Source organism: Abramis brama, assembly GCF_963993115.1.
Source record: "Abramis brama genome assembly, chromosome: 25".
In the NCBI taxonomy this organism is placed as follows: Eukaryota; Metazoa; Chordata; class Actinopteri; order Cypriniformes; family Leuciscidae; genus Abramis; species Abramis brama.
This window is the reverse complement of record NC_139987.1, coordinates 12,172,404-12,193,263: the sequence shown is the minus strand read 5'-3', so window position 1 is coordinate 12,193,263 and position 20,860 is coordinate 12,172,404. Positions and strand designations below refer to the sequence as shown.

Sequence of the window (20,860 nt, the reverse complement as noted above, 5' to 3'; positions counted from 1 at the left end):
CTAACAGAAGGCCATACTGGTGGATAATCATGACAGGGACAGGCACAACACTACCCAAAATGACAAAATAAACAGACATGAGGGCATTTTTAAGAGCAGTAATCCGGTTTAAAGCAGTCAGGGTGTATTGAAATCAGCTAGGTCGCACTATTAATTTGTAATCTGTGTCTTTCATCCTCTTCTGCTCAGTACTAGAGAGTCCCACAGCTCTAATTAACTCCTCAAACATTATTCTCAGCCCTAGGGAAAGACTCTGAGTGCTGAATGAAAAGAATATCAAAGATTAGCACCTCCATTTTCACCAGTGCCCTTACTGATGCCCACTGGGAGGAAGCAGTGAGACCCCACCCACAGCGATTAGAACTCAATGTATTAATCTTACCTTAACTCACTGAGTGTAGCTGTAACCACAGAAGTCTCCTTAACTTGCTTTCATGCATTTCCAAATGCCAATGAATGATGTTAGCTTTGTACACATGGCCGCGGGAACATGCTGCAGCACCCCCTGACGACAGCTGTTTCATTACATTGGAATTTTAAGATGACATGACTCTAAATAACTTTTTGTTTTTCAACATGTTTTTTAAGAACACCTTCTACCTTTTTGAAATTACTCGATTTAACGATTATTTCATTTTTATATGTTGTCGAATATGGTTTTATGACTTTAAAAGAAATGAATATCATAAGGCAAAAGCCGATCTCGCATGGAGTGAGTGACGTGACACTGGCTGAGGACCAGCATCTCAGAACTGATTTAACACTCATTTAATGCATGTGAAAAAAATAAATATAGATGTCTTGATAAAAGCATTCTTTGGCATTAGGTGCTGTTCACACAAAACGTGTTTTTGCCCTCATCATTGGGTTCATTCCCCTCTGCTACTTTTCCGATGTTTTTCAGTGTGAACGCACAAGGCGTGTTTAACTGTTGCGCTCGCGTCTCGCGCATGACACAGCAACGCAGCACTCAAGGTAAAATAAGTTCAACGAAAAGTCAACGGAAACGCGCCTCGAGACCATTTTTCCCCCGTTCCACTGCCCGCGTTTGGCGTCTTGTGTTTTCGCTTTGAAAGATTATGCTTTCTGTGTGTGTCTTTTTGTTTGGGCTGTTTAATATTAGGATTTTGTTTAAATGATCTACCATAGCACCCGCCCCCAGCACCCCCCTGAAAAAATATGTTCCCGTGGCTATGTTTGTACATGTACATTTCTGAAATACATAACTTAGACACAGTCACCTCTGATAACAGATTACCCTAAAGTGTAATGTAGACACATGCTTTTTCTGTAAAGCTGCTTTGAAACAGTATTGTGAAAAGCACTATACAAATAAATATATTAATTGAATTGAGTTCTTGCTGTTTTGTCTCCGTAAAACACTGTCAGCACATTTTAAAATGCAGAGGTTGAATTTTGGGTACATCGGTCTGGGATTGCATTGTCAGCACCTGACAAGGCTTGCCAAATTGGCAGCTGTTTATACACTTCATGTTTGGCAAACAGCAACCTGGTAACGTACACTTGGCATCATACTCGAATGGATGTGCTTTTTTGGGCTTGCTCTGTCTGGTAGACCTCAGATCTGAATTAGTCTGTTTGGTTTGTCCTCAAATCCTGGCTAATGATGAGATTGAATGAGTCTAGTTGAGATGGTAGATTAAACCAAACTTTCAGCCATCTGTCTTGACAGAGCTGGTCCACATATATGACAGGATTTTTAACGCTCTATTTGTGTCACACTGGAGGATATGTGCCAGGGCAAAACGCCCTAATTAGTTCTTTCTCCATCAGCAACTGTCCATATTGGAGTGATCCCACCTACATACAGTGGTGCGATCACACTAGTAAAATTTTGCGGGCAAAATCGTATTATAGCAACACATCATGTGGTGATTTTACATAACTTGAACATGAGCAAAATTTGCATAATTGTTTTTTCGCTCTTATGCAAACCCAGTCCTATATTGAAATTATTTCAAATCTGATTGGTCAAGCAGTATTCCAAGAGTGTTTATAGGCTACAACAGTTGGGTTCCGGAAATAAAAAAAGGGGCTGGACTAATTGTTGGATAAAAGTAAAAATGCTGTCACATTTACTAGGCTAAATTTCACATTTAAATCATTTCAATAGGAATCCACAGAACCGCGAGTTTCTTAAAGGGACAATGTATAGGAATTTCTCCCATCTAGTGGTGAAATTGTATTTTGCATTCAAACGAATTGTGCTCTCAAGCGCCTCGCGTTTTCAAATGCGTGTTGCATCTACGGTAGCATTTATGTACCAAAAAGCTATGACAGGTTGTCTTCTACTTAATCGAGTTTTCCTTCGGGTCAACAGGTTTGTTATTTAAAACAAATTGCAACTTGACACAACGAAAAAAAGAATGTTACAGTATGAATTACTGACTGTGAAAAACATGAACTATGGTAATTAGTAGTAATGCCTTCTTTATTCGTTATATTTTTTGAAGTTCGTGCATTGTTAGATATCATCATCATCATTAGCGCCTTCTCTACTTTACTCAATAGCTGCTATTCATCAAAGAGCCTGTTTAACTTTTAACTATAAATGTTCTACTGTCTATATAATAAAGTACACAACCAAGCAATGAAAAAAAAGCTTGTAATTAAGACTGTAACATTGACTTACCTGTCGAGAAGAAAGCAGGCAACTTCAGGGTCTCTTTTGAAAGCTTTCTCCTGCATTAGCTATCCCGACATTAACCCTTGTTTTTGTAATCTCCGGTCACGTTTCCTTTTACGGTCTATTTTGGACTTTTTCGACGACGAGGACTCCTTATCCTGTGACTCAGCATATGTATGAATGACCGTGCAGTGCAGCCGTTTAAACTTGCCGGGGCAGTGACAAGCGCCTCTCACTGCTCTTCTTCTTTTCTTCTTCTTCTTCTTCAGTCACGTGACGCTGGTTCTGAACGAAAACGCGTTGTGTAAACGCGTTGGCCTAGTACTTTTTGTCCCTCTCTGCTATTATAGTTTTTCAAGATGGCGGAACTACATATGGAAGCATCCATGGACCTACCCGTCCCATGTATATAAAGATAATAAACTCTTCGTTTACGAGGATTAGTCTGATCATTGGCAGAGGTATTTGTGCACCATTGAGGACATATTTATGAATAAAAATATTGATTTTAGATAATAAAATACCTAAAAAGCTACACATTGTCCCTTTAACATGTAATGACAGACCTGTTGTGAAATTCGAGGTTGTTAATTGATGGTATATGCTTTTGTTGACGCCATCCCATCCGTTCACTTAATTTCAACTTCTTTTTAAGATAATCATGTTTAACAGCAGGATTTGTGGTGAAAAGCTACATTACCCATGATGCTGTACAGAAAGAGAGTTGTGGAGAGCACAACTTGGTTAAATATGTTTAAATGTGCAAAAAGTGTTATGATGGCTGATTTGTGCTGAAAAATGTGGGCCGCCTGTCTTCTGTTAGCGTGGTCAGGGCTAAAGGTCAAGGGCATGACTACCTCCAGGCTAGCCTCGGCGTCTCAGCGAGCAAGAGCAAACTTGCTAAAGGTCATGTTGTTACAGTTCTCCACTGAAAGGTTACAGAGATACGTGGCCTCGAGCCAAGACAGATCACTCATGCAACTGATTCATGTTTTGCGTCATCTCAAATGTTGTGAGAGCCTCTAAACATTAGCAGAGTGAGGGTGGGAAAAACAAAAAAGCAAAAAACAGCTGCTAAATGTCAGTTGTGTGTCTTAAATTATGTTTTATAATATGTCTGAAGGAAGTGAGGTGTTGTCTATTGTTTTAATAGATTTCGACCGAGTTTTCACATATTTAAAGGGGTAAGTAAAAAATGGCAGGGTTTTCATTTTAGAACTATTCCTTTAAGATTTCACATAATTAATATGTTGGAAATATTTCATTTGTCAGTTCCTTTACGTCACATGAGACTTTTCTCTCTTTGTTTTCTACCTCTCAGTGGGAGAGTTATTGAGGACGGTTTAGGAGAGACTGGAGCTAATTTTATATTTTGCTCGTTGAGCTTAGAGAGAGGGAGGGATGTACACACAGGAAGGAGAAACAGAGGAGAAGAGGAGATGGGAGACATAAATACAGAGAGAGAGCTCAACTTTCATTAGACAGACCAGACCCCAGGAGAGACCCGTCTCCATCAGACGCCACTGACCACAGAGGAAGGCGGAAGAACTCACCTCATCGCTCTATTAAGTCCACATATGATCTTGCTGGTTTTGATCAAATCATCGCAACACACACAAAGTGTCTCAATAGCAGTATCACCAAACAAAAAGAACAAGAAGATAGATGTAAAAACGACCCTCTTTGGATAACCTTTTAGCCTACAGAGCAAAGAAGCTTGGACCAATTAATTAAATTATACGATTTTGTTTCATTTAAAAAAAAAAAAGGTACAAGTAGTCAACGTCAATTGCTGTTTGTAACCCATTTTACTTCTGCAATGTGATGTATTGAGTGAAGCTTACTATTTACAGTAAGATCAGGAATGTACATTAAAAAGTAAATTTATTCATGTACAGTACATTTCAAATCTAATAGTTTTAAATCCTTTGACCTAAATTTAATTTTTGTTCCAAAAAATGCCTAACAAAGAAGTTTAGAGGTAAAATAAAGGCTAAAATGATCCGATTTCATAAATCTACTTCAGAATTAGTTAATTAAACTTCATTAATAGCTCATTGTTCAGTGTGAACCTTTTCACTTTTCAGAAACTTCCTGTATGAATTGAAATGCTGCAATGCACATTTTATGCTAGAAACACTGCTTTACTTCGTTCTTTACTCGTTATTAATTTTCCTTCAAGTTTTGTGTTGCGAGTTACCTCAGGGTTGAACTTTTAACTTCAGCTGAGCATATTTTGGTGGATTGACTCCATTTTGAAACCTTTTTTTCCAGTGTATGTTTTAAAGTATTATGTTTTCAGCTTCAGTGCTGATGACTGTGGCATTGTGGGTAGTTTTAGGTGTCTCTCAGCAGTTTGTTATTCATAAGCGCTCTTAGCAGGAAATATGCTAAATAAGAGACATTTCTGAATAGCTGGAAGCACATCTCGAAAATACTCTTTGCATTAATGGTAGACCTGTCCAAAACTTAACATATTTCCAGTGTAGAGCGAGTAGGATGGAAACAGCATGAATTGTCCATGAAGGACTTTGAAGAGCCTGTCTTCCAATTTATTATTAGAATTTACTATAATATATAGGCCTATGTAATTCATATTAATTATTTATATATGTAATTTAATTTATATATATATTTTTATATAAACATGTCTTCCCATTGGCTAGTAGCAGCTACACTGGAGATGTTGATGCCATACATTCTTATTTTATAATAATCATTACCAGGCTCCTAGTTAGCATTATTTTTCCTGAATGGTGACACCTCAGTGATCATCTTTTGCATTCACACAGTTTTGGGCCCTCTTGGGATTTCCTAAGTTGACACATTTCATTAATCTTAAATGTTTGTCATCAACCACATATGTGTAAAAATAGAACCAGATTTGCACCTACAGTTTTGGAGCAGTTTCCCATGACTGATTTCCCATGGATCTTGACCCTTTCTCCTGATTATAGAGAGAAGAGTGATGAGGGATGGGGATGAGAAAATGAGGCAGGAGAAGATGGCAGAGATCAAGAAAGCAGAGAGAGAGAACTAGAGACAGGGGCTGGCAGGCCATGCTTCATGCAAAATACAGATGAATAATGTATCCTGCCTACCTAGAGAAATACAGATCCATTTCTCTGACTCTTTCTCCCTCCTCCTCTTATGCTGTGGATTGTTGGACCTGATTGTCTTAATCAGGTAGTAAATGACCTACTGTCTCATATGTGCCCTGAGCCAAGATGACCCATGGGGTCATGTTTTGGCTAGTTAGCATGCTGCAACTATACCATCTGGACCAATAAAGTTATTTTGTACTAACGGCCATTCAAAATTTTGGCTAATATTTCATTATATTATAATAGATAGATCGCCTGATTTTTTTTCTTAAAAGCAAATATGGCAGATTTTAACATTGTGTTCAAAATAGTGGTTGGTTATACATATATGGGCCAATATTTGGCTCTTTTTAAAGAAAAAATATCATCATAAACTTTTCTGTTTGGCCGGACTTTTATTTTGACAGTGCTGAGAACACCAGCACTTGATATATATATATATATATATATATATATATATATATATATGAAGAGTTCAGATGCAAAAGCCTCTAAGTGCCATCTGAAATTTTCTTCTAGAATGATCATTTTTATCAAGCTCATATATTTAAGTTCAATAGTTTCACTAAAATGGCCATGCAAATTACCTATTAATTGTCATTTAAGTGAAATTACTTAACTTAAATATACAAGCTTTATAAAAATGATCATTCTAGGAGAAAATTTCAGATGGCACTTAGAGGCTTTTGCATCTGAACTCTTCATATATATATATATATATATATATATATATATATATATATATATATACATATGTACATATATATACAATGAATTTCTACTTACAAACAAAAAAAACTTTATTGACACCTTTATTTTTAAGAGTATAATATATATAATATAAGAGTATAATTTGTTTTTTTATCAGCCACCTTGCTCTCTTGATGGCATCAGCATTGAAAAATCCATTTTGGTCAACCAATAGATCAAATATCACGATTATGCTTTACAAAACTCTCAAAATCCCATTTGAGTTCTTTTGAATTCAAGGGAGTCGGTTAATTTACAGAATCCAGATTTTGCACTGAAACAGAACTGAATTCACAACTGAACTGTGTTTAGCTCCTGTGTTAACGTGCCAAACCATTTTGCCAAATATTTGTCAAAAAAACGTAGCTCATGTTTTCACATTTTATTATACATTAACCTCAAGTTTGATGCAAATAAATCATTTTTGAGTTGCATCATCAGCATTACAGTGTTAAGCTACAGCGTGATAGTAGTAATCATGACTGGAATATGCAAGTGTTTCTGTCTCACTAAAACAAGTGAGGAAATTAAATAAATCCCAAATCAACAGCTCTTCAGTGTGTGTGTGCGCGTGTAATGTGACCGCCAGAGGCACGGAAAAGAAATAAGCACCACAGCTGGCCGATGTGCTATTCTGTCAGGAAGCCTGTGGAGAGGCCCTTAGCAGATCTCTCTCTCTGTCTCTGTCTCTCACTCTTTCTTGTCCTCCTGGTTCTCTTATGAAAATATACCATATCTGGACAGGCCCTCAAATCAGGCTAATTGTGACACGCTGCAATTAGCAGCGAACAGAAAAGAATGCTAAATTTGCAGAGTTGAATCGAACTAGATACCCGTCGATCTCTATTTCTCTCATCAACCACCAAACTGTGCTGCACCGTGTCCTAATCATGCGCTAAATCACATCATTACATTTTAATCCATGACTTCTCTGGGTGTTTTGTTGCTATTTTCATCATTTCCCTTTTAGATAGAATTAAAAAATGACTTCACTCTCGAAACTTGACTGGTTAGGACATGCATTTCTCTTCCATCCTGCCATCGTCCTTCTCCTTTACCTATTACATCACATTTTAACATTTTTCATCTCTCCTGAAGTCTTGTTGTCTGGCAGCGGTGGTGCTGGAGATGTTGACCTCTGGTCTGTGAGTCATCACTTCTTCACTTTAAATAAATACAGATTATTCATCTATCATGTCCTCTCCAGGGTTGTCTATATATGTGTGTGTGTGTACAGTTTTTCATTAGCTCCCCTATGAGTCCCCTCCCCGCACAAGGTGATCTGTTATTACCTGTCTAACCCTGGGGTGCCGTGATGGATGTCAGTTTGTGAATTATTTCTCACTGAGCTAAACCTTTATTCAGTCTTCTGCTCAGATCGTAGAGAGCAAGGGCTCACGAGTGACTCTTATCTGTTGTCTTTAGGTATTTAGGTTACACTTCTTCAAGTGACATTCTTAGTTCACATTTTGGTGAAATATTGCAGGGGGAAAAAGGTCCATTGTCTGTTGTCAGTAGTGTATTGATGGTTCAAGCACAGCTCACACAGAAGTGTGTGTGTGTGTGTATATATTTTTTTTATTATTAGTTTTTTTTCAACAAAGTTTCAACTTACCTTTCTAGAGCAAAGAATATCTGAAAAAAAAATGTAATATAAGAAATGGATTTAAGGAGGCTTTTAAAAAACATTGGGCTTCCACGACACCATAACATGATGGTGCCGACTTTGCTGTCTAAAACAAAAATGTATTCTCATTTCTGAAGAGTCCTCATTTCCTATAACACCTCCAGAAAGAATTCCTATCACAAAAGTTGCTTATTGTCATCTGATCGCCTTTAAAAATAGACCTAAATGTTCCTTCACGGATCTTGTGTTTCTGAAGGCAAGAGTTTAGCAGTTGCTTGCTCTCATCGTCTTTTTCAGACTGGTTCAGATTATGTTCAATTAGTGTTGAATGATGCACGTAACTTTCATCGCCTTCTGTACTTTTCACCAGTGTTTAGATCTTCCACTCTTTCTTTCCGGAGCAGCTCTTCCACAAACCAAACCACATGATCTGGGCTTCAGGAAAACACATCTTAGCCAGGAGTTGCACTGCAAATAATCATTATCTGTCACTTTGACTGACTGGATTGTATTTTTTCCGCCATTCTCTATTTTTAACCGTCAGTAAAATGTAATGCTTGGTAGTTTTTTATGTGGCATTAATATTACAAGAACTTCTGTGAAAAGGGCTGTTTTCTCTTCCCAAGCGCTGCGCTTTGCGTGTTTTGGCTTTTTCTTCTTTATTCTTTCTATTCATAGCTTCATGTTGAGTGCTTCTGCTAAAGTTCGAATGCTCCATATGTTGCTGTGGTTGTGACTGTCTCTCACCTAGTTTCATCTTTCTCTTCCAGGAGCCCAAGGCCAGTTCCCTCTCGTCCAGAACATGACTGTGACAGAAGGAGGAATAGCCAACTTGACCTGCCGTGTGGAACACAATGACAACACCTCCCTCCAGTGGTCAAACCCTGCACAACAGACACTCTTCTTTGGGGACAAGAAAGGTGAGTGAGTGATTGCCACTAAACTCACAGGGATTCGTATCTTTGTCTTGGGTGTTATCGGGTGGACGAGGGACCTCAACTGAATGAGATTTTTAATGGAGGAACTTTAAGGGATTGCGCTCTTTTACTACTGCTAAGATTGTGATGAGAGATTGCTAAAATCTTGTATAAACTGTGTGAATTCTGTTTCAAAACCTAGTCAGCTCTGTTTTAAGCATTTTAAGGCACCATAGGTGCACAAAGTGTGCTCTAAACTTCTTTTTGAAACCGCCTTTATATCAGGAATGCCCCATGATGCCTTAAAATTATATGCTAAGTCGTAAGATACCTTGCTTCGGCCTAACTATTTTAAGTCTATTAAATCCAAGATGGCGGACAAGTTCAGAGAAAAGCTTACTCCAAGACGGCTGATGAACTGAGGGAAAAAAATAAGCCCAAAATGGCGAGCAAGCTCAGAGAAAACATAAATCCAACATGATGGATAAGCTCAGTAAAAAACTAAATGAAAAAACAAATGAATAACTTCAAGATGTTAGACAATTTTAGTGGAAAGCTAACTCCAAGAAGGTGGAAGAACTGAGGGGAAAAAATTAAATCCAAAATGGCGGACGAGCTCAGTGAAAACTTAAATACAACATGGTAAATACGTAAGTTCAGTAACAATAATAAGTAAAACCAAGATTGTAACAAAGCTTATTAAAGTACTCTCTTGCTTCTTTTGAAATCAGTTTTGAATTGAATCCCAAAGCTCTGTTTGTAAGCTGTACCGATCTAGTGTGTTCCAAATCGTTCACTTATAAAGTTCCATGACAGTTAGGGTGTTGCCTTTGAAGGTGGCTGGCTATGTAGGCGGTCTTGAAAGAAAGCTTCAGAATCCCATTTGTATGTACAAAGATTTACAACTGTATCTCATTGTCTGAGTTAAAGGGTGGATACATCATCTGGATTTTCTTCCACACCGGGCTGGTTGTTGTAAAATGGCTTTGTGTTCACCTGTTGTATGATTGGTTGGCTATAAATTCCTGTAGAGAATCAATATTAGGCCCAGCAAAGCTTTATAAGACACACTTTTACCTGTAAACACCCTTAATCAAGAGCAGACGCAAAATCAACAACTAGACAATCTCCCAGACTCCCACACATACAGTCATGAGAGCACATGAACGCACATACATGGGAAAGTGGGACAGCAGCTTGATTAATGTTGTGGAATACTAACAGATTACATTTGATAAATGAGGTATGGGAGGTGAGCCATTTAAGGGACTCTCCACTGCAACGTTAAAGATATCTACTGTTCCCAGATCAGATCAATACAGAGCAGGAGCGTTATCACAGACTCGGCAAATGCCCCATTCATTATGTCAGCAGAGCTTTTCGTGTGGAAGTAATCATGGGACGTATTCGATACACCAGGCGAATTGGATTTTATAATGATATTGTGGCGCTCCATATCTGAGAATTCCCCAGGTTGTTTGTACGGAGATAATAAATGTCCTTTGATTTATAAAAGATCCATGTGTCAAAGATAGCTTAGTGTTTCCTGGCCCACACAGACTCTGATGTGTATGGCATGATCAGAGAATACATGGAAGTAGAATAACAATTAGCTTTGAATGTCTGATTTATGCGTTCAGGTGGTGACTTTGTGTTCAGAGGCAACTGACTTCCATCTCTACATAGAGCAGACAGAAACATGAAATCCCACTGGGTGATTTCGAATTTCTAGAATTTTCTCCCCAATTTAGAAAAAATTGTGGCTTGTTAGTTCATGTCTTGAAAACATGTCTTGAAAAGTCTTCCAAAACTGGATGTCTTTTCTGTTGTGGAACACACACTGATTACGGTTTGAAGTATTCGGAAGTTGCCACCGACAAGTAGTTTGTACATCCTGGAAATTGAAGCAAAGTGAAGCACGGCACTGTGTTCTTTTATATGTATTATAAATATTAGTATTATAATTTAATTTATAGTATTCTAATCTAATCTAATTCTAATTGTAAAGTAAAAATGTTATTTTTCTTAACTAGATTTAAAAAGAAAATTGTTTAGTGATAAAAATTAATATTTATTTTTTAATGCATTTTGAATCTGAGTTTATTTAGAATTTTCCCCAAATCATGCAGCCCTAATCACAGCCAGTCAGAACATATTTGGTGTTGAGAAGCATGAATTTAGCCAATGAAATTTCCCAGGAGGAGGGGCATGTTAATAATACCTAAGTTCTTAAAGGAATGTTCTGGGTTCGGGGTTTCAAAACCTCTGGCATAATGATGATTACCGCAGATAATTATATTATTGCCTCTCGTGGTTTTTTAAGCAGACATTTGAAGCAATTTTTGTTAAAACACTTACATTAATTATTATTGTTTATTGTTTTCTGATGTGGATGAACTGGTTACGTGTTACCAATGTAATTCCTATATTGCATATTATGCAAAAATGGCCATACTTTGTTCTTATTGTATTCATATTACTTTATAACTGTTCTTAAGGTCAGACCCAAACGTCTGGCCCATAGAGTCCATAGGTTCTTCATCAAATGCATTACATACTCTGGTTTGAGACAAATCTATGATGTAACTCACATTAGATTAGATTGATTTAGATAACTGTCTGAGTTAATTGACATTAAGCCACAAATGCTGTTGATTGAGCTTAGCATATAATGAACCTTTTCATTTAAGGAAAGTTAGATTTCAGGCTTGTGGTTGAAAATGATATGACAGGCTCTTTTGCACTTCCATATGTTTACATTAGCTGTTGTAATACCACACTGATTATTAACGCTTGAATATTTTGTGTCACAGATGATTACTGTAATTTAACTCCTCACCTTGGCCCAGCACTCATCCACACCTGCTTGTTTTTCTGCATCGAGTCTGTTAATTTGTGCAGATATGCTCTCATGCTGTGCCAGCACAGCGTTTCCTACAATTACTTTCTCCTGAAGCAGGCTCTGTGGGAGGAACTTTGTGACTGGCCGACCGGCACCTGCGAGGATGTCCATGTGTGTTTTTTATCCGTGCTGGAGAGGATGGTTGTTTAGATATGCTGTGTTGACTGCAAAAAAGGTGTGTAGACTAAGTCACTCGATCGCGAGAATGAGCGAGGGCTTAATTATTAACACAATGAGCTTCAAATACGACTAAAAAAGTTTCACATTTGAGAAACAGTTTAATAAGAAACACATCAATAGCAGAGGAGAGGAGGCGATAAGGGGGGGGTTTGTGAAATCCGCCTGCTAGGGATGGCTTCTGATTTGATTTAGAGCTTGCTGCAATCTAGCTGAACCAGGAGGAAATGTCTCTAGTTTGTACCAGGAGCTGGTTGAATAGTTTATCCTTGCAAGCTGTCAGTCTATCTGATGTCAGTCCTGACAGAAAACATCAATCACTCAAGTACTCACAAACTGAATTGTCTGTTACGCCATGTAGATCATAGTGTTTGGCTCTTCTTTGCAAGAAAAACTTGGGGGCAAATCTAATTGTATTTTTTTATGAATAAAAATTGTGATTGCAATTAAAAAGGCAATTACAAAAAAAAAAATCAGGTTTGCTGTGCACAATTTGGAAAAAAATATTGGGATTATTTATGAATATGGCTATAAAATAATAATAATAAATGAAAATAATAAATAAATGATACAAAATATTAAAATAAAAACGAAATAAGAAATGTTACTATTGTAATAGTTCACTGTAAAATAAAACTATTTAGAATTTAAGAAACATAAAAATGCCAACATAACAGACTCTTCTAAATCTCAACATAACAGAACATCAAAAATGAACATGCAGTTTCCCTCCTGTCTCATCTTAAACAAAAACATATTAAATAGCACTTCATTTTAACTGTTACTCTCCCTATCCATTCTCATGCAAAGCATTCTGGGAATTAGAAGTCCCTTGGTCAGTTTCAGTTAATGCCAATGAAAATGATTCATGTAGTCCCAACATAAATGCATTAAGTCAGTGGTTCCCAAACTTTTAACAGGCATGTACCCCCTGAGACATTATAGATCTTCCGGAGTACCCCCAACACCACCAATTGTTAACAAGTTTTTTTAATTTTTATTAATATTTATTTTTATCAATTTTGTCGAGAATAGTGAATAGAATCATAAACATATGATACAAATCTCATCAAAAGTCAACATATGATACAAATGTGCTGAATATAATGATTTTAAACAGATATGCACCCAAACTCACACACAATAGGCCTACAACACATATCCAACATCTCATTAAAGCTATTGTTAACTTTTCACATACTGTTAAGTATTGCTTTTCACATATGATAACATTGTATATTTTCTTAACTTCTCTGCTGTAAAATAATAATAAAAAAGAGAACACATTAACAATAGTAAACAGTAAACTAAATTGTAGTAAACCACACAGAATAGGCCTACCACCTCTCCATCCACATCACCAGTTTAATCAATGTGAGGGATGTGCCTGGATGTTCTTACCTAATGCAGCGATGTTAGGCCGAATTGGGGACAGTTTCAGTCTTAGATCATTTTCCACAAACAGTCTGTACCTATACTTGGTCTTAAGAAATAGAACCGACGCCTTTTTTTCACGCGACACGCAAGCATGTTGGAAGCGTTTCCAGGCAAAATAGAGTAGGAAAAGATGTTTATGTTATATATGTTGACGGCAAAATAGGCTATATAATATATTTCGTTCTGTATTGACAGGTGCAGTATTTGAAAATCGATAATATTTTTTTACATTACATTTATATTTGCATTTATGTCAAACCCTAGACACTTTCAAACATCAAAATGACATTTATTAATATGTATTCGTGTCAAAATGACATATAAACATCTTTTCCTACTCTATTTTGCCTGGAAACGCTTCCAACACGCTTGCGTGTCGCGTAAAAAATAGGCATCGGTCCTGTTTCTAGCATGCACGCGTTTTCCGCGCGGCCCCAGCCGCGCTTGAGACGCGTGTGTCACGCAGGCAGTGTGCAAACTCTAACCTGTTAACATGGGAGCCGAAATAAAAACGGACACGCCACACAGCTGAGACGCTCACGCCACGCAGCCAGTGTGTCGCTGGCCTTAGATCTTTTTTCGCGTACCCCCTGAAATCAGTCCACGTACCCCAGTTTGACAACCGTGGCATTAAGTAAACATCTATTTTACAAATTTAAGTGGATTACGTTTATTATTATTATTATTATTATTATTGTGTTGGAGTTTTTAACTTTAATTGAAAGCCGGGGGGGAAATCCTGATTTTGAAGTGTCAGGATGAGTTTGTTCCTCTCAAAAGAGCAGTTTGAGCTTGTTTAAATATGGTGATTTAAGTGTTGTATGAGTGTTTTTTTGACTCATGAATGTTTATACAATATTTTGTCACATTTTTTTAGCTTAAGACAACAAGCACTTTATCTCTATGCACATTCAGAAAACCTGAATGAAGCACATAATATTGAGCAATAAAAAGGGTGTAAACAAAGGAAACAATCTGCATAGAGCTTATAGGCGCAATTTAAGATGTCTTTTAAGTCTAAATTTAAATAGGTAATTGTTACAATGATGGTAATTTGTAAGTCATGAATCATGAATGATTTGGTTTATAAAATATTATAATCTTAATATAAATAATAAAATAAATAAATATATCCTGTAGCCCTTTTTTAAAGTTTGTCCGTTGGTCTCCCAGAAGTTTTGTCCCTCTCTCGTGTCACTCAGTGATGGGTGTGTGAAGTGCATGTGTGGGAAAAGTGCTCCATTGTGCTGCTCTTTACAGGTTTTGGATAGTTTTGCAGCCTCAAGGAAAGTGAAAATGAGGGAAGGGAGGAAGGGAGATTTCAGAAATTTTGTGCATGGCCAAAGGGGGTTTGTGGGAAATATTTACAGCTGCTATTTTTTTTTTTATCATCTGCCAGTGAAGGCCCATAGAGTCCATGCACAGGTGCAGATGTGCGTTCTCAACGAATGGCACTGAGGCTAATCACTGTGGTGCCTCAATTATGCTTTTGTTCTGTACATGTGTGGTTATACACCGTCCCACAACTCTCTCGGACTCGAATGTGAGGCTGGAGGACAAGGTGCCCTTGAGAAAGGGACGTAATTACTAGAGTAAAGAGTGTGTGGCTGTAGTCCACAGACCTCCTCATCTTTCTTCGATCCCACGGCGCTGATTTTTGCCACATTCTCAAACAGACAGAACAGAGAGAAAACGAGCAGGATAATTCCTCTTGGCATCTACAGGTGCTCCATTATTCTCCCACTGCCAGTTCACATTATTATTCCTTGCATCTCTTTCTTTGTGTTTCTGCTCCATTTTTTACTTGCTTTGCATGTGTGCACGGCTCTTGGTTTGTAACTGGATGCAATGTGAAATAAGACACCTCCAAACGAGTTGTTTGGGGCAGAACTGCAGGCCTTTGTTGCTGCATGTATTTGGAAACATGGTTAACTAGCTCAACCAAGCATCTATTAGCTTAGCCAAAGAGGTCTGGATACCACAATTAGGTAGACCAAGAGCTCATACCAGGTTTTTAGCCTGGGGTCTGGCTATATATATATGACAAGCAGGGTGGGGCCGAGAGCCATGTGAGTGGAGCGAGTGCTAATGAGCAACACCTGTGATACACACCGGTCTCTAGTCCCACAGAGGAGCTCCAGAAGGATCAGATGAGTAGTGATGACAGTGAAGGACGAGAGAGGACCAGGCCTGGGACATGTTGTTGTTTCATTTTAGTTTATGCGGCAGTCCTGCCTCTTTACTCTTGTTTTGTTGTTTATGTTTATTTTATTATTAAAGTTGCTGGCTCCCATAACGCACTGCCATCCGGTCCTCCACCAGCTGGGAGAACTTCTTTGCAGTGCCTGATGGCGGCACTAGATGCCCCTCGGCGGACATCAAGACCGATGTGGTTCACAGGTGTCGCTCATTAGCCGTCACTCCACCGCCCTGCTCGTCACAAAATACACTACTGTTTAAAGGGGTGGTATAATGTCCTTTCACAAGATGTAAAATAGATATCTGATGTCCCCAGAGTTTGTATTTTAAGTTTTAGCTCAAAATATCCCACAGATATTTTTATATAGCATGTTAAAGTTGTCACTTTTTGAGGGTGAGCAAAAACACACCGTTTTTGTGTGTGTCCCTTTAAATGCAAATGAGCTGCTGCTCCCAGCACAGGGGGCGGAGCTTCAAAAGCTCATGTCCTTTTACCTCACACAGACATGCACTGAAAATTTAAAAAACTTCTAGCCTTTCATGTTCAAACTGGAGTCAGAAAGATGGAGAGACTCAAGAAGTGACAACATGTAAACAACATTTCTGAATGGTTAGTTGATGAATTTATGTAGCTGATGTGTAGTTATCTTCTAGTCATTTATTAGCATATTCTGTCTTGATAATCTATAAATCGCATTCCCAGAGGTGGGGTTTATGTAAATTTTAGGGTTTGTGATGTCACTAACCCAGGAGGAAGCTTGTGTAGTCCCTACCAGCTGTTTGTTGTAGTCCTTAAAAAGTGATTTTTTTAAAAGCAAATATCTCCCTTTGCTTTGAACTTTGAGCATTGTAACTTTGCAGATGTTGTTTATGCTCAAACAGCAACATTACACACTAACTAAAGTTAGAAAAGTGAAATCATAATCAACCACCCCTTTAAAACTTGGTTGAATTATTTTAATGATTTTTAAAAGAAATTATGCTCACTATGTCTGTATTTATTTGATTAAACATTCAGTAAAAACAGTAATATTGTGAGTTTTTATAACATAGGACTATTAGTATTACAATTTAAAATATTTTTTTCTATTTTAATATATTTTCAGTGTCACATGATTAAGAAATCATTCTAATATGACGATTTGCTGCTCATGAAACATTTCTTATCAATGTTGAAAACAGTTATGCTGCTTAATATTTTTGTGTGAACCTGCATGTTTTTTTGTGGTTTTTTTTGCAAATTCTTGCAGGATTTTTTGGATCAATAGGAAATTCAAAAGGACTGCATTTATTAGATTTTTTTAAGTATGATTTTTTTGTAACAATGTAAAGTCTGTCAATTTTACTGAGTTTAATGTATATATGTTTAATAAAAAATATTATAACAAAAAAAAACCCTTACTGAACTTTCGAATGGTAATGTGTCTATAGATAGATCCCGGTTCTATCAGTCAGTAACTTTTGTGTGTGCATGAATCGCAGCACTCGTGCTTTCAGAGCTGTGCGCTTTCATGGACTTGCGTAATTTAACACAATCATATTTACAGCTCCTAACTGAATGGTTACCTCAAAATGTAGATCTGTATGTGCGATGTACTTTATCTGAATTAAATAAATACACATCTCTCACTTTTGTGCACATGCCAGCAATTACCACTGTGCCATATAGGTTTCCCCTGGTTTAGGCTATTAAATAAATGTAATTTCACCATAAAAGACATTTTGTTCATTTAAAAGCAGCCTTTAGTGTAATATGTTGTCTTTGGTAATACCAAATTGGTGTTAGAGCTGATCCGTGCAGATGGATGGATGGATGGATGGATGGATGGATGGATGGATGGATGGATGGATGGATTTGAAATTAGTATCATTCCATTCTACATTATACAAACTGGTCAGAAATCATGAGATTAATCACAATATATATTTATAGCATAATGCTTGACAAATAGCCTACTTTATGCATGGAAAATAGAAGGGGGTCCTCTCAAAGGAATCATCATATTTGAGGGCCTTTTTTGTAAAGCTTTATTCACGGGTATGGTTACACAATGAATTTCTCTCAGTAAAAACTTCAAACATGTCATTTGTTGTTAGCATTAGTGTAACTAGCGTAGCATTATTGGCTTCAGGCTGTTGCTGTTCTGTTTCTGTGGCGTGTGGCAGCATTGATACACAGCTGAATCTCAATACATCTTTTATTGCTCTTTTTCTCTGGCTGTCTGTCTTTTTCTCCCGACTTCTCTTCCTTTTCTCCCTCTCCCTCTCTTTTCCATTCTCTTTTATCCATCTTTCAGTCCTATGAATAAAATTAGCTTCTCTCGCTACAAAATTTCTTCAATGTTCATTCCACAGAGAGAGACCTAAAGAGATCGGGAGCAGGAAAGTGTGATGGAGAAGAAGCGTGCCATCTTTCTATTCATCTATCTATCTGGCCCTTCCTGGCCTTGTCGGGCATTAACACTGTGTGTAATGGTGCATCATCAGCCAAATCCCTCTCCATTTAAAAAGACAATTTTATGGCTCTACAGCATCTGTTTATTACAAATATGAGTTTATTATGAGCCGAGACCTCATTTATTTCCAGCCTGACTTGTGTCGATGCATTCTTACTCTTTCTCTCGCTCACTTTTCCCCTCTCTTATTCACCCTGAAATTGATTGACTGTTTAATTCGACATTTAGCATCTCACGGAGAGTTCAGCTATCTCTATAGTTCTCTCAAGGGCTCCAGCAGTTTTTTGCTGCTCAATATTTCTGCTCGCTGAAAGCCCGTCAATACCCACAATTCCTCCCGCTTTCTTCACCTTTGAGCTCGCACAGTCTGACCACTCTCGAATTACACCTTAACAGGATTTGTGTGCTCACCAGACCAACAAATTAGCTCATTTAGAATAAGTGTTATGGCATATTACACAGGAATAATGCACAGAATACCCATTAACCATGTGCGAAAATGTGTCCATGAGCTCATTTAAATGTGGACCTCATCCTGCCTTGTCTTTCATCAATATGAAAGTGCACAGTTGTATATAGAAGTCATACTTTACACTGATGACTCACCTCGTCTGACCTATCCAATTGTTTCAGTAGTTGAATGTGATTGGCGCGCTGGTGAAGGAGTAACTTCTCTCCATGATGGTGCGTTTGAGGTGTTTGTTGCAGTTATTCTTCACAGTCAGACAAACAGATCGATGGAAGAAAAGTGGCTCCCTGAGTTCACGCTGGGATGAGCTGGTTCAGAGTAATGGCAACCACAACACGATGATCGCCACAAGCATTTAGCATCAACTTGTGGTTATGTTGGAAAGGGTAATGTTGCTTTGATTTTTCTTTATGTATGTGTCTTTTGAAAAGACTTTGAAATGAAAAATATTTTTTTGTTTTCTTTGATTTACGTTTAATAATCAGGATAAGATAAGCTTAAACAAACATGTTCATTTTACTTGGAGACTGTTTCCACAAAAAATGAAAACTGTAATTACTTACTCAGCCTCATGTCGGTGAAAACCTGTGTAACTCTTTCTTCTGCAGAACACAAAAGATATTTTGAAGAATATTGAAGCCCAAACAACTCTGGACTTTCACTGTATTGGCAAAAACAGTTTTACAATATATTTTGTGTTTTACTGGAAAGGAAAGTCATACATGTTTTTAGAAACAAAACAAAAACATAGTAAGATTTTTAAAATGTTTTTCAATGGAGTCTCTTATGCAAACCAATGGTGCATTTATTTGGTAAAAAAAAAAAAAAAAAAAAAACCTAATATTGTGAATGTCACATGCTACATATAGTAGACTTCAAAGGATGATGCATGATACAGAATGAACTATAAATAATAATAATAATAATAACTGTATTCTATTGGAATATATTTTAAAATGTAATTTATTCCTGCGATGGCAAAGGTGAATTTTCAGCATCATAATATGCTGATTTCATGCTCAAGTCACATTTCTTATTATTATCAATGTTGAATACAGTCAGGCTGCTTCATATATTTCTGGAAACTGTGATTTTTTTCAGAATTCTTTGATTAATAGAAAGTTAAAAAGAAAAGCATTTGTTGCATCTTTACTGTTACATTTGTTTAAATTAATTCATCCTGACTGAATAAAAGTATTTCTTTGTCTATATCTGAAATTTTCAATAATGCATATCTGATAAATTATAATTGTAGGATATAGTCCCTTTAAGAAGTTAAAGTCCAGATAATTTATTTTGGTGTACGGATGTAGAGATTCACTCTCAGAGTGTGAGATTGGGGAAAGTTACATCTGAAACGAGGGGCATAAAGCCCCTGCGTCTTCTCTTCCAGGAAGCGAGGCACTTGAAAATGATTGAGGGGAACGTCTTGTTACACAGGCCTGAGTCACAGGTATCTTATTAGAGAAGTGACCTGTCAGCTCGCGGTATCAGGCAAACAAGGAGAAAAATATTTGGAGTTCGTTATTTTCTTACAGTGTGTGCCAAACTGTCACAAACTGTTCCTCAGGAGTGCGGGCCTAAACCAGCATGCATCTTAAAAAATACTCTCCCCTTCACACACTCAGACAACATTCACACTTCATGTCTACCTATGAAGTCATCATCATCCGGTGCTGCTCATTGGTGTTGTCAGTTATGAAGTAAAAGAGGGAGAATTGGGAGTGAAGAGTTTGCAGCAACAGTTTCCGTATGAATTGTACTTCCTGTCGCACTAAACTGACTGCCATTTATAAATCCAGTAGTTAGTGTGTGAATTGCAAAACTATACTATTTTTCAAAACCGAACAATCAACTTATAACTAGTTATGGCCATAGTTTCAAAATGTTTCAAAGTTGCTGGACTATTAGCACACTTGTTTAACCCTTGTGAAAAATAAATACACTTTAGTGTACTTTTAAAGAGTAGCCTACTTATGGAAATAATATGCTTACATGGGTGTGAATGTAATGTTTCGGGACACTAAAATGCATGTTATTAAGAATTAAATGAAAAAAAGAATCATAGTTTAATTTGATATTAAATGCAATTAGTTTAACTTGAGAGTGCTTTATGACTCACTTTAGAAGGGCAAAAGATGACCAATGGTGTGGCGATTTCTGTGGTCGTGACTC

At 37.3% G+C, this 20,860-nt stretch overlaps 1 protein-coding gene across 6 annotated transcripts in view; it reads left to right on the top strand.

The window, feature by feature from the left end:
• Positions 1–20,860, top strand: part of cadm2a (cell adhesion molecule 2a) — a 467,971-nt gene that overhangs the window by 375,768 nt on the left and 71,343 nt on the right. For 3 of the 6 annotated variants that reach the window (XM_084104983.1, XM_084104981.1, XM_084104982.1), the window contains exon 2: positions 8,880–9,048. In XM_084104983.1, coding sequence (XP_083961109.1) covers positions 8,931–9,048 — 118 coding nt within the window. In that variant the 5' untranslated portion in view covers positions 8,880–8,930. The remainder of the gene's footprint in view (positions 1–8,879; positions 9,049–20,860) is intronic. The other 3 variants (XM_084104979.1, XM_084104980.1, XM_084104978.1) reach the window with 1 other exon arrangement.